The sequence below is a fragment of the Crotalus tigris genome, unplaced genomic scaffold (assembly GCF_016545835.1).
Source record: "Crotalus tigris isolate CLP2741 ecotype Arizona unplaced genomic scaffold, ASM1654583v1 scf7180000018636.906410, whole genome shotgun sequence".
Taxonomy (NCBI): domain Eukaryota; kingdom Metazoa; phylum Chordata; class Lepidosauria; order Squamata; family Viperidae; genus Crotalus; species Crotalus tigris.
This window is the reverse complement of record NW_024097116.1, coordinates 426202-439882: the sequence shown is the minus strand read 5'-3', so window position 1 is coordinate 439882 and position 13681 is coordinate 426202. Positions and strand designations below refer to the sequence as shown.

Genomic DNA, 13681 nt, shown 5'->3' with positions numbered 1-13681 from the left:
GTTCTGGCTTTTTAAATCAGAGGTAATGTTTTCTATTTTGTGCTGAAATTTGGACTGCAGTGTTTATCCAATGCTTAGAATAAGCTTTTAGGACTGTTTCTATTTGTATCATTTTGTTCTTTCTTCATCCAACAATGGTTTTCAACAGGCCAGCAGAAAAACTAATCTTCTGGCATCAATCAACAGCATGCGGCAGCAAAAACCTGCAATTTAAGTAGCCCTTCTAAATCGTGTTTATATCAAGACAGTCCAAAACTAAGAATTTCTTCCCAATTCCAGACACGCAATTTGAGTTCTAGCTTTTGAGATTCATCAGACAAAACGGTTCTGAAACACTGCACTTTCACCCTTTCCTCTCCTCTGCTACAACTACAAGGAAGAGATAAGAAAGCACCCACTTCTAAAGAACAGACGTTCCTCATTACGTCTGAACTAGAGACAGGTTAGTTTTAAAAAAAATGTTTGAAAATCACCCATGATCATAAGACATGACCTGATTCTGGATTGTCTGAACAAACAGAAATTCTCCTCAATATGATAAAGAGCACTAAAAAAACTTCTAACTTCCCCTTCCATGCAATGGGAAAGAAGAGACATGCATAATTTCAAACACATGACCCTCTGGGCAATTAATGTCAAATTAAGATTTAGCTGTAATATCTGGAATAAAAACTGGAAATATGTCTGAATGGTATGGTCCTACTAAACTGATTTCCATTTTTAAACAAAGTCAAAGTCAACTCTATGAGATAAAATATTGTATTGTATTGTAGTGTAGTGTAGTGTAGTGTAGTGTAGTGTATTGCTCTGAGAGCAATGTGCTCATCCATAAGAAAGCCTCTTAAATAATGCCAAAATAATTATATCATTCATGACTACAAGTATGAGCATCAAGGGGCTGGGAGAAGACTCCTACTTCTGTTCTCCACATATGTTTGCACCATACCCAACTTACACAGCAAATTTCCTAGTCCTGAAGGGAGCAGTTTAAGAAAGGATCTGGAGGCTAGCAAACATGAAAATTGGACTTCTTGTGCTCAGTTTTACTAGTGATAAACAGGATTAAATCTATGTATGTATCCAAAACATTTTCTATAAAAAGAGCTATTCATTGAATAAGGACTTAAAATTATGATTGGTTGAATTTTACCTTTACCCAAACCATTTATTAATACTTTCCCATATACCTGCTACATCACTTCTAGAGGATTGGAAAATCTGCCAAGACAGATTTTGGATGCTCACAGGAGGATAGGGATGATTCCAAATAGAAATACAATTAAATATGCTGGAAGAAACCCAAGACCTTTTAATTGAAGCAGGTTTATTTTTTATTACCTCAAAGAGTTTTCACTAGAAAGAACCTATAATAGAAATGTACAAGAATTTATCTTGGCTATACTCTGGTTTCTCCTCAGATCATAAAAATCCTTCCCTAGTCAAATCAAAATTCAGAAACTGCTATTGATAATGTTGTATCAATTTTTCTATCCCTGAATATTCATATGCTACATGCATTAGAATGGTATTAGATCAAAAATCTCAGAATACCTGTTTAAAAAGTTGGAGATTCACTGCAGTTTCCAGAAAATATTTAGTAAAACTGGAATGATGCTTGATGAAGCTTTCCTCACAGAAAATGATAGGCTCTCCCTAAATTTGAGGGGGAAAAAAAGAAATATACATTTTTATAAACAGTTCTATTTAACATTTCTTTACAATATACTAATTATTTTGCATGTAGCAGTACTTGCAATCAATATTGTTAACCTGGTAAATTTAACTTATTTTTCATATTAAAAATAGATTTCCTATGATGCACAGATAGAATATTACCAAATGCCCAAAATGAATTATTTTGTAAAACCTAAGTTTTTAAAATCATTATCCATCATGCCTAAAATAAAAACAAAGTCAATAATAGCTAATCATGGGCACAAAACAGATTAGAAATAATTAACATCCATTTTAATTATTCAAAAAAATTCCCTGTTACTTTAATTAAAAATTCATCTTTTCTGCAAGTGAAGTATCTTGTTATGATTTGGGGAATATATCAGAAATATGGAAAAACTAAACTAAACTAAACTAAAATAAAAGCACATTTTCACAGCCCTATCTGACCTACTGGGTCTCTACTAAGCCTTTTTTTTCTTGTGATTGTGTAGTAAAATATAGTGTGCCCAATAATTCAGAATGGATTATTCACATCCTTTGATTATGCAAATTAGCTATGGATTTTCCATAAAATCCTCATGTCTGTTTAATTCTCTGCTGGATGCATTCACATTTAGCTAATCTGATTATTCAGAAATGTTGAATATTCCCCAAATATTTTATATAAATAGTATATATAAATAGTACTATACTTTCAAAAGAATCCAGTTATGGTTTATTTATTTTTAAGTCATAAAGTTAAATAAAACTTTGTATCATTCATGGGTTAAAAGTATTTAAATTTGCCAGAAAGAAACCATTCCACAATAAGAATAGAAACAAAACTTACAGAGTTGTTCAGAATGATTTTCTGACACCACAAATATAAAATTATATATTTAAAGCCCCCCCCCCTTTTAAATTACTACCACTCCTATAATAAATTAAATAAAAACAATCAGAATACTCTTGCACTAGTCAACTTGAAACAAGTTTATAACAATCCTGGATTCAGTTTCAATAAGACTAGCATGAGAAAATTTGCACTGACATTTCTCTTAGAATTAAAAGCTGGGTCTTCCTATTTGTGCTTATGTATTAAAAATAATATTCTCTCATTCCCAACTATTAAATGTCAAGAAGGGTAATTCAGAATACTTTAGGGTCTTATGTATCACCTTCTGCAATATATCTGTGTTAATTATGGACGATTAATAACTGATGTATATTGCTAAAATACAAATGATTTGCTGGAATCCTTTATGAAAAGAATTGAATGGAACTTTCTGAAACTGAAACAGAAGCTTCTTTGAATTACTTTGAAACAGGCTAGTTACTAGTGCAGGGGAAGACAACCTGGCTCAGGAATTCAGGGAGTTGAAGTCCACGAGACATAAAAGAGCCAAGGTTGCCTACCCCTGTACTAGTGCATACCTACTACCTCCGCTAAATCCCATTAACCTTCTGTTGTTGGGAACTATATTACTTCAATTTCCCAGAAACTCAAGTAATTCACTGACTCTATGTACAGATCTGTTTGAGAGGAAGAGATTAAAAAGCAGCTGTAACTTAAACATTTAAAAGTAATTCAAAGATGTTACATGTTAGGCACTTTCATAAAGTCCTATGCTTAAAGGACATATGTCTCTTTTCTTGTGTCCCCATAGACATCTCCAAGAAAGAAGCCAAGATTATGTATGAAAAACATTTACATACTACTAACATAATGGCAATTTGTCAAACTGTAACCACCAAATAATTTCTCGTTGCACTTTTCCCAAACACATTGGACTTGTTCCATAGATTGAGTTTTAGTCTATATTTTTATGAAAAAGAAGAAATGCTACTGTAAGGGTCTTCCACACTGTGTCCTTCCTAGTCCCTGATGCGTATTTTCTTAATTCTTGATCCTAGTGCTAAAATGCAAATACCTAAAAGAGGATTATTCCAGGAGTGTCTGTACAAAACTTGCCTAAGGATCAGAAATCTGATTAGGATTAGCTATTTCATAATCAAGTTGACCTTTTATGGTCTATTTGGATTACTGATAACAACAAATCATTTTGATTTGATATGCAGCTTTTGAGATCAAGAACATAAGAGAAAGGGAAAACAATTGAACTACTGAATATCTTACATTGCCAGGGATAGGAATTCTATGGATCACAACTCATCCCTTGCATCTTAACACTCAGATTTTTTGGAATATATGAACCAGCAAAATTGTATGGGCCTTGAAACTGTTATATCATCTTGGGATATTGCTACATTACACCTACACTTAGAAGTAGATTAGGGGATTCATCTCCTTTGGAAAAGGTCCAAATATGTATGTAAACTTGCTGGTGTTTCTGACACATATCATGATCATCTCCTATAAATTAATAGTCTTTTTTAGAAAAATGACCAAAAGGAAATCACCACTAGATTACTTTTCAATGTAATCACATCAAAGATTTAAAGTTTCCCTTTTCAAAGATTTCTTTCCTTTTCCTCTAACATGTCTAACGTCTCAAATATAGAACTAAAAGTCATTTGAAATTACTTGAGCAAGGGAAGTTGCAGAGCTCTTGAAGGCACAGTTTATTTTATCCCCAGTACTGTTAGACAACAATTTGTCTTCTATCTTAATTGGTGGAAACTAACCAAAGAGAGAAGCAACCTAGAACTAAGGAGAAACTGCCTAACAGTTAGAACAATTAACCAGTGGAACAACCTGCCTCCAGAAGCGATGAATGCTCCAACACTGGAAGTTTTTAAGAAGAAACTGGACAGCCATTTGTCCGAAATGGTATAGGGTTTCCTGCCTGAACAGGGGGTTGGACTAGATGACCTCCAAGGTCCCTTCCAACTTCTTCTTCATCATCATCATCATCAATAATAATAATAATCCAAGAAGATAGCCTAAAACATGCAATGGAGGGGGTTCCAGCTGTATTAGCCAAGGCCTGGGAAAATAGATCTTCATGGTTCTTCAGAACACCAAAATTTCCAACATACCCCCAAGTATAGTTTTGATCAAGGTCTATTAGGGATTCTGCACTGAAGAGCTGACTGCCAATATTTTTAATATCAGATTGAGTTTTTTCCCTTTTTGGCCAGACAATATATCTGTCCTCTTGATAACAGTTATTACAGAGTTCTGTACATCCCCATCTCCTTTTCATGAGCTAGTGGGCACAGCAGGACACATTCCTTTTAAGCTCCATCCACATTTTAAACTAGCTGCTTAATATAATTGTAAATAACTCTTGACACACGAGCTCAGAATAAATCATTATCCTTAGCATAAAATAACCTAATGCCTATAAGTATACTAAAAGCAAAAGCAAAGCTGGGCTCAGTAGACATCTTTGCTTTAAAAAGATAACAGTATGTACCATGTTTTTTTCATTCATAATTTGAACATGGTTTATAATAAATTATTTTATTAATTATTTTACTTAGGAGGTTTGGTCTTTGACTAACATAGCCAAATTGTTGCAACTAGTATTCGTTAAATGCATTTCACAAAGGTTGAGTTTAGGTGGAATGTAATAGATGTTTAATTTTACAGCAACAAGTATACTACAAACTTTGTGCTCACTGACCAGAGTTCCATTAAAAGCTAAAGTTTAAAATATACAAAATAAAATGAATTAAAAAAACATAATTATAGCAAATTTTACAAACAGTAAAATGGAATGTGCCCACATTCAATGAAACTGACTCATATTAGTCAACTTATATAGCTGCATTTAGAATGGATTTGAATGCCCTTGCAATTTACTTAAATTGTAAAACATACTGTGAATCTTTATAAAGTGGACAATACAGCAAAACATTTTCAACTGTTCCTTTGCCATAAGGATAACTTTTAACAGAAATTTAATCCCAGGATAGTGAAAGCCTCTGTCTGACTAGGAAGATTTTCTGCCAGTCCAGAAGATAGGGAAGGAAAAGGAAGGTGTCCTTTGAGAATCTTCCAGTAAGGCAATAATCAGAGAATATATATCACACTTCCCATTTTTAGAGTCTCTGCTTTAATGAGTTATTACAATCCTATTCATGACAGTCCTGGTCTTTAGGTCAAAGTGGACGAAAAATGATGGCAAAAGTATGCCCACATTTATTATGTACAAAACTTATCAAGAAAACAAGAGCAGTTAAAACCCACTTGCTTACGGTGAAATATTTTGGAAAGGGAAAAATTATGTGCGATAAATGTGTAATTCTTCATGATAAAGCAGGAAGAAGAAAAATACTGTAATACACTAAACAAATCACCTTTCTCAAAAACCATATCATTAAAAGATTATAAAGAACATAAACAACTAACTTGATTTATACTTCACTTTAAAAAATCTGGCAGCATTTCAGAAACCTAGCCAAGAAAAAGATAAAGCCATAAAAAGATACTGGACCTCTGCAAGGGTGAAAACCACCCACCACTTAACTTGAAAAAAATATATAACAAGAGCTTTGTTTAAATAGTACCAAGACTTGGCAGTTATAGTTTGAAAAATTGGAGAAATTTCAAAGCCCAAAAGAGTACCATCTTCTGTTTCAGTTGTTTAATGTCCTTAGTATTAATGTCCAAGGATATGATGCAAGAAGGGATCATCTAAATCTTTAGGCTAGGAGAAACTGGGTTAAGAAATCTTAAAGGGCCTTTAGAAACTTTAACAACCAAGCTCAAAAGGCTACATATTTAGAAGGTGTGTAAAAGGCTACATACATTGGAAATATATTTGTAATGTACATAATTAACATACTTTTGAAATACAATCATTTTTGTGTAGATGAGGAAAAGTAATCTCAAAAAAAACCCCACATACTACACAGACTCCTGCATAAAAAGTGAATATATATTTTCAGTGAAAACTATTCAGCAAAAAAATACAAATATTCAGGTAGCTAATATTTATTAATAAAATTCTTCAATTTTTAGATGTTCATTTGTACAAAGTGTGTTTTGATTAATCACCCCATCTACTACATACCTATTATCTGAACTAGATACAATTAAACTAGATTCTGCTAAATCTTAATTACGGTCAATCTGATCATTTAAGAAAATCTATAGTTTGGTAACAAATTTATTAGGATCCCAAAAAGCAGTAAAAAGTGTGTGCCAGATTTGAATTCTTCAGAAATTTTTATCAGAAAAAAAATGTGGAATACCCAAATGATGGAGAAAAAAGCAAGGGATGTCTTTTGGGACTAGATCAGGTATTTCAGCCATGACTCTTGTTAAAAATCAAGCTCAAAGGAAACTGAAATTAAACTGAATTCATTGTTTAGCAATAAGTATAATCTGTATTAGATTACTTCTAATGATTATTTTTCCTCTCCCATCAACTCTAAAAGCACAAATGCCATTTATTTCCTGCCATAAGTGAAGCTTGGGGGCTTCTGGGCTGACCAAAGCAGAAAAATGGAATATTAACCCTTTAAATCAGCAAAGGCAGAGAATCATTTGGGACAGTGTACCAGGTATAAAGTCAAATGCATGCTGAAATAATATCCTGAAGTAGACAGAGGACTCAAATGAACTGCTTAGTCATCTTAAAGGTGCCAAAGTTGAAAAAAAAAATGGCTTAGCCAATGAATTAAATAAACAATCTGAAGAAAAGATAATATACACAGACATGCAAGCATTTCCGTAACAGAATAGCAATTTTATGCCCAGAATGAAACCAATTGATTCTATTCTTTGAGAAAAGGCAACTACCGGTATTGCAGGAAGCAATACTTCATTAACATATCTTGTTTTCTGTTTAAAAACAGAAATAACACACATGTCCCATCTCTTCAGTATGGAGATTCATGAATGAAAATATTAAATTATGAAGTAACAATGTCATAACAGATTCAACTTTAAAAAGCACCATTTACTGAAAGAGTATTGTAAATGAAGATCATTCCATGGTAGAGATACAAATTTCAGGACAGCTTAAATTAACTGAACTAAAAGCTTTTAATCACTGTATTTACCAAGAACTAGAAGCTAAATAAATGAATTATAAGTATTAGGGATTAAGTCTAGCTTATTCCGACATAATTCTGACTACATGAATATCATTGCTACAACCTGAGAACCAAAATCTGACAACTGTACTCTCCATTCTTCAAGTAATTTACCCACTAACATTAGAAGTGAGACAAATGAAGAGCAAATTAAGCATTTTGTGTTTTTAGAGCCAGTTTGGTTTAGCAATTAAGGCACCAAGCTAGAAACCAGAAGACCACAGGTTCTAGTTTGGCCTTAGGCATGAAAGCCTGCTGGGTGATTTTGGGCCAGACACTCACTCTCAGCCCAACACATCACACAGAGTTGTTGTGAAGAAATTAGGAGGAGGAGGATCATTTATAAATGACTCAAGTTGGCAAACATAGCTAATACTCCAGAGTCGTTTACTTGAGTCATTTATAAAAATAATAAAGGCATGATATAATTAAAATTAAATAATAATTTTCTTCATCTAATCACTGTATATTGCTTTCCAAAAATAACATGGCTCAAACAAGCAAGTTTTCTAACTGCATCGTGATAGATAAAATTCAAATGTTTAAACATTCTTTAGAATTACAAAATAGATCCCTGAATAATAAAAGTTAGCTTACAGGTTTGTATCTTAGTGCATCTCTGTAGGAACCAAACAAGGCCACCTGAGCTCTAAGGAACGCCCTGGCTACTCCATCACCAGTAGCTGTGGACTGCTTCTTCAGTTGATTTTTCAGGGCCGAGACCTGCACAACAGAGAAGAGCAGTTAATTTGACACTTCAGAAATTGGTAAAGGGAGGTACAAACCCAATCAGTAGGCAAGCTATGGTGTCTGCAGGTCAGCCAAAAAATCATGCCCTTCCTTGATAGCTTATCTTTTTAACTGCAAAACACACCTGCTGATCTGTTAATTGAAATGAAAGCAGGGGATGCTGGTAAGTGCTAATGCAAATTGGTTTATGCTCTCTTTTTTTTCCAAGGCCTCTTGACATAAATAAGCTTTAATTATTTTACAGTAAGTGGTTTGGAAATTCTTTTTCTGTAGATTTCTTGCCACCATCATAATATGTGCTTGGGTGTCCCGGATAAAGACAAACAGGTATCTTTTAGTTGAGTTACAGAAATTTTTTAAATTTAGCTTATCCCTTAGTGTAACCCCATTTATTTTTATACCAAACTCACAACCATGTTTGTTTTTTTTCTCCTGCCAGAAGAGATTTCACTAATGCTGTACTTTATCAGGACCCAGAAATGGTTCAACTAAATGGTAATGGCAATGCTTTTATAAAATCACTATACTGCAGCTTATGAGTTGTATCTATCTCTGAACAAGCTCGGTATCAGAACTAATGTTATATAGCCTACATGTATGTTATAAATAAGTGTCCATAGTATATTTAAAAAATATAACCTGCTTTTCAAGGGATTTATCAGAAAGTTGGGAAAAGAAGAAAGGACGCAATGGAAGGGCAGGATGGATAAAGTGAAAGCTGAGACACTGATTTGGAACATTTAGATGAAGTATGAATGGAAGACAGACTAAAATTAATGAATGTATAAATATCCATATGCTTAATAACATAACACTTAATATAGATCTTGAGCCCCAGAAGACTGCCCATTCCTTTTATATGTATTTTTTCAGTCAATTAGCATATAATACAATAGATTCCATATATATAGACAAGGAGCTTACGTGAGATTCTTGATCGATAGTATCTAGATAAAAACTATGGGAACTGTAGGTCCACAACTGCAGAAAATATTCTGCCAATAATTCTGAGAACCAGAGCACTTCTGCTTTTACAGAAGAATTGTATTAGAGTTAATAATGAATTAATGATTCTTATTTTGCAGACAAGTACACAGATTGTAAATATCACTGAGTGCAGCTTATGCAAAATATCTCATCACAGCTAGTATAGTATATATCTATGAAAATCAAAAGGCATTACTAAAATATCATTTTTTAAAAAATGAGCAACAGTGAATATTCTTTTTTCTTCAGAAAAGCAGCCATGATTATTCTTGACAATGATTATTGTAACTGAAGCATCAGTCTAATTAACATTGAAACTCTGAATAATGCTAATGAGAGCTGAACATGGCATCGGAGAAAAGACTAGCTCTACAGGTGATAAACCTTCACAATAGTGACATTTTCCAATGTAAAGTCACAGTTACTGTGATATGATCAAAGACAGAGACCCCCATTGGGTCTAATTATAACTATAGTTTTGGAAAAGAATTACTGAGTTATTATGTTTATAAGCTATGCAAAAAGGCCTTCACCGTATATGTCCTCTCCCTATAGTGATCTTTTCCATTTATATCCAAGCTCCATGGATTCAGATAAAAGTTTAGAGTCTGATTCATTTAGACGTGGAAAACCTATACCAATATTCATATAAGTTTAACCACGCCCATCCAAACAAATCCCAATTTTTTTGAAAAAATATATTAAATTAGAAGTTTGTGAAGTAATTGATTCACTCAATATATTAATAAAATATACATACAGTTATGTACCATATATAGTCCTTTAAAGAAGGAAGCAAGGTATCAAAGCAACAGCAATTGTACAGTACATAATGGAGCGAACCTATGTAAATATTAGAAAATCATTTAGCTGTTTCTGTAAGGTAATTATTGGAACAATGTAAAAGCAAAAGAAATAATCTTAAGCATTTTTAAGATATAAGATTCACTGAATTCAACAAGTCTTCCCTCCAATAAAAAAATGGAACAAATGAACACTATCATGCTATCTGCTATTTTTTCTCAGATTAACAATGTTTTAAATTAACCTCAAGGAAGACTAATGCATAGCGGAGGTGTGAAAAACATTTCAATTTGTTTAAACCTAAGAGACAATTTGCTGCTATTAAAAAGATATTGCACATACTAAATCTAAGATCGCATCAATTGCTCTTGTATTGGATTCTCATTGCTCTTTGTCTTGTAGCATAAGGGGTGATGCTGGTAAACTGGAAAAAATGCAGGGGCCAGAGTCACCAACTTCTGGAATTAGTGAGAGAACTAGGAGGTACTGCCCTGGATAATCAAAAGGGAATACATGTGAGCGTGTACTCACACAAACACATAAACACAATATTGGAACTTGTCAAATCTGACATTATATTGAAAGGTTAAAGCACTGAATCAATAACCAATTTACTAAATGTAAATAGAATGGAGCACTGAAATTAATCTTCAATCCCCAATATTAGAAGGAATGCTGCTGTTTAATATTTGTAGGTAACCCATGTATTATCAGGTATACTTCTTCCTTTTAACAAGAGGACAGAAAGATATACCGTACTTTCTGGCGTATAAGACGACTTTCGAAAGCGTTGAAATCGGCGCCAAAGTCGGGGGTCGTCTTATATGCCAAGTCGTCTTATACGCCGGAAATAACAGTAATTTCCGTCGTATAAGATGACTTTCTAGGCATGCGATGCGGCGCCAAAGTCAGGGGTCGTCTTATATGCCGGGTCGCCCTATACGCCGGAAAATACGGTAGTTAAAACACAAAGTAGAGAGCAGTACAATGGTACTTCATGACCACCTTTTTCTGTTCATTAGATCAACCATGGCCACAGCTTTATAGCAAGATGCATGCTGCTTGCCTGTAAACATTTAAATGAATAGAAGGAGGATCTGCCATCACAACAGTACCCCAACTCCATACTATGCCTAGAAAATGGGCTTTTAAGTGGCTAGACTTGCTGAATACTAAGGTTAATGAAAGAAAAGTGTTTGGGTTTGCTGAAAATCAATAGATACAATCATTCTGATACAATAAAAGAATGTATGTATAAGAAAATGAATATTTATTGGTGCATTTTAAAGAACTGCTGTTAAATAATGTGTGGTTCATATACAGATACTTCTCGACTTACAACCATTTAGTCAGTGACTGTTCAAAGTTACAATGGCAGTAAAAAAATGACTTATGTCCAGTTCTCACAACCGTTGCAGTGTCCTCGTTCACATGATCAAAATTCAGGTGCTTGTTGAGTGACATGTATTTATGACAGGTGCATTATCCTGAGGTCATGTGATCACCATTTGCAATCTTCCAAGCTGACTCCTGACAAACAAATGGCAGATTTTCTTAATGACCGCATGATTCACTTAAGAATTGCAAGGATTTGCTTAAATGTGGCAAAAAGATCATAAAATGGAACATGACTCACTTAATAATTGCGTTGCTTAGCAACAGAAATTTTGGGCCCAACTGTGGTTTTAAGTAGAGGATTACCTGTAATCGCCTTACTAGAGACATTCCTTTTAAATGGGGTGTTACATAGACATTAAAAAATTAATTAATTAATTAATTAATTAATACGCATAGACGCATACATTTTGAAGCAATTTAAATAATTCAAGTTATAAAATAATTTAGAGAACATTTTGAGAAATGGTAAACTTTTTCTTTTTGATTTTAAAAATACCAATATATTCTACTGCCCTGTCTCCCCTCTTCCTTTTGGTGACTACTGATTAGTATATTTCACTCTAAACTATGAGCTACTTGATATTTCACTCTAAATTATGAGCTAATACACTTCCACTTACTTAGCAGTAATAGAATCTCAACCTGATCACTGGGGCAGAAGTGCAGCTCATCCTGCAGCGGTATGCTTTTAAAATACATTAAAAAATGATCCAAGTTCTAGAATACAGAAGTGATGCTCTGAAAGGTGTGAGGGAACCATTACTCTAGTTCTGAATGAATTGTACTAGTTATCATTTCATTTCAGTTAAAAAAACTCACTTTTGTTTTTTGCTTTTCTATTCTAAAATCTATATTGTAGTGCAACCTGGATATCTGAAGATCATTCCTTCCAGTGCTTGCCTGTCCCAAACTACAAGGTGATTTGAGGTTTTCTGGGGAGTCTTTTGAGGATCACTACGACACATAAATTATTAATTCCAGAAGTTGCTTTTCTATTTAATAAATTCTCTCTACAGAAACGATTTGTCAAAAAAAGTTTACTTTCAGAGAAAGAGTCTGGTTTTTCCTTTTTAAAAAAGATTTTATGGATTAGACTGACCTGAATTTAATGAGAATTTCATGCTCATTAGCTTTTACTTTAATTATCTTTTTATGATGGGATGTAAATTATAAGTCTGTTTGAAAGTTAATTATAATAAAAATATCACAAGGCATTATATGTAATATTCTATGAGAATATACTTTTAGACTTCCAGGCACTGAGAATGAAACATTAAATAATATTTAATAAATAATTACTGTCTGAAACCAACAATCTTCAATCTTCTTTTTTCAGAAGATTGAAGATATGGTTTTCTTCTATCTACTAGCATCTTAGAACATTGTAACTTCATTTGAGGTTTTTAAATATTCTGCTTTCAGGACAGTATTGTTTGACACAGTATTATTCAGGTGTTCTGTTTAAGGATGTACAATTAAGATATAAAGATGAACTTAGGATAATCATGTTGGTTTCAACTTTTTTATTTTGCCATTACCAAGAATTCTGCCATTACTGAAAAGCACCAGCCCTTCTCAACTTAATTTCCACAGAACCCGGGGTACCATAACTTGCCAGCGGTTAGGCAAGACATCATGATTTTAAAAAATTCATTTTTTGAACTATGTGTATGAACTGTGTAATGTTCAACCTCTCGGTGGAAATTTTTTTACATGCCACAACTCAGCTGTCAATTTATTGTTCTTCTGTTGTTATAAAGTAAAATGTGGACTGTGTAGGTTAGAAATGAATTGTTGTAAAGGTTTTTTTTATTTTCTGCATTTTTTTATACAGGGGTTAGGGTTAGGGTTAGGGAAAAAGTTGCACAAAGGCCGCCCTAGGTATTCCTAATGTGATTTGGAAAAGAGTTATCAATGGAAATTTTGTTTGGAAAATTCATCTGCTAAAATGCTTGTGGTACCAATATGTTGAAGCATATAACACGATATTCCATTTAGTGTCTGTTCATATATAGTCTCCATTTCAAGTGACAGTAAGTATCTTAAAGTTATTCAGAACCTGGTTATGTGAATCATG

The 13681-nt window shown here is 33.4% G+C and overlaps 1 protein-coding gene across 5 annotated transcripts in view; it reads right to left on the bottom strand.

Moving 5' to 3' along the window:
- DENND1B (DENN domain containing 1B) overlaps positions 1–13681 on the bottom strand; it is a 192637-nt gene that overhangs the window by 44396 nt on the left and 134560 nt on the right. For all 5 annotated transcript variants that reach the window (XM_039355203.1, XM_039355204.1, XM_039355201.1 and 2 more), the window contains 2 exons: positions 8263–8388; positions 1552–1653 (listed from right to left, as the gene is read on the bottom strand). In XM_039355203.1, the coding sequence (XP_039211137.1) occupies positions 1552–1653; positions 8263–8388 (228 nt within the window). The remainder of the gene's footprint in view (positions 1–1551; positions 1654–8262; positions 8389–13681) is intronic.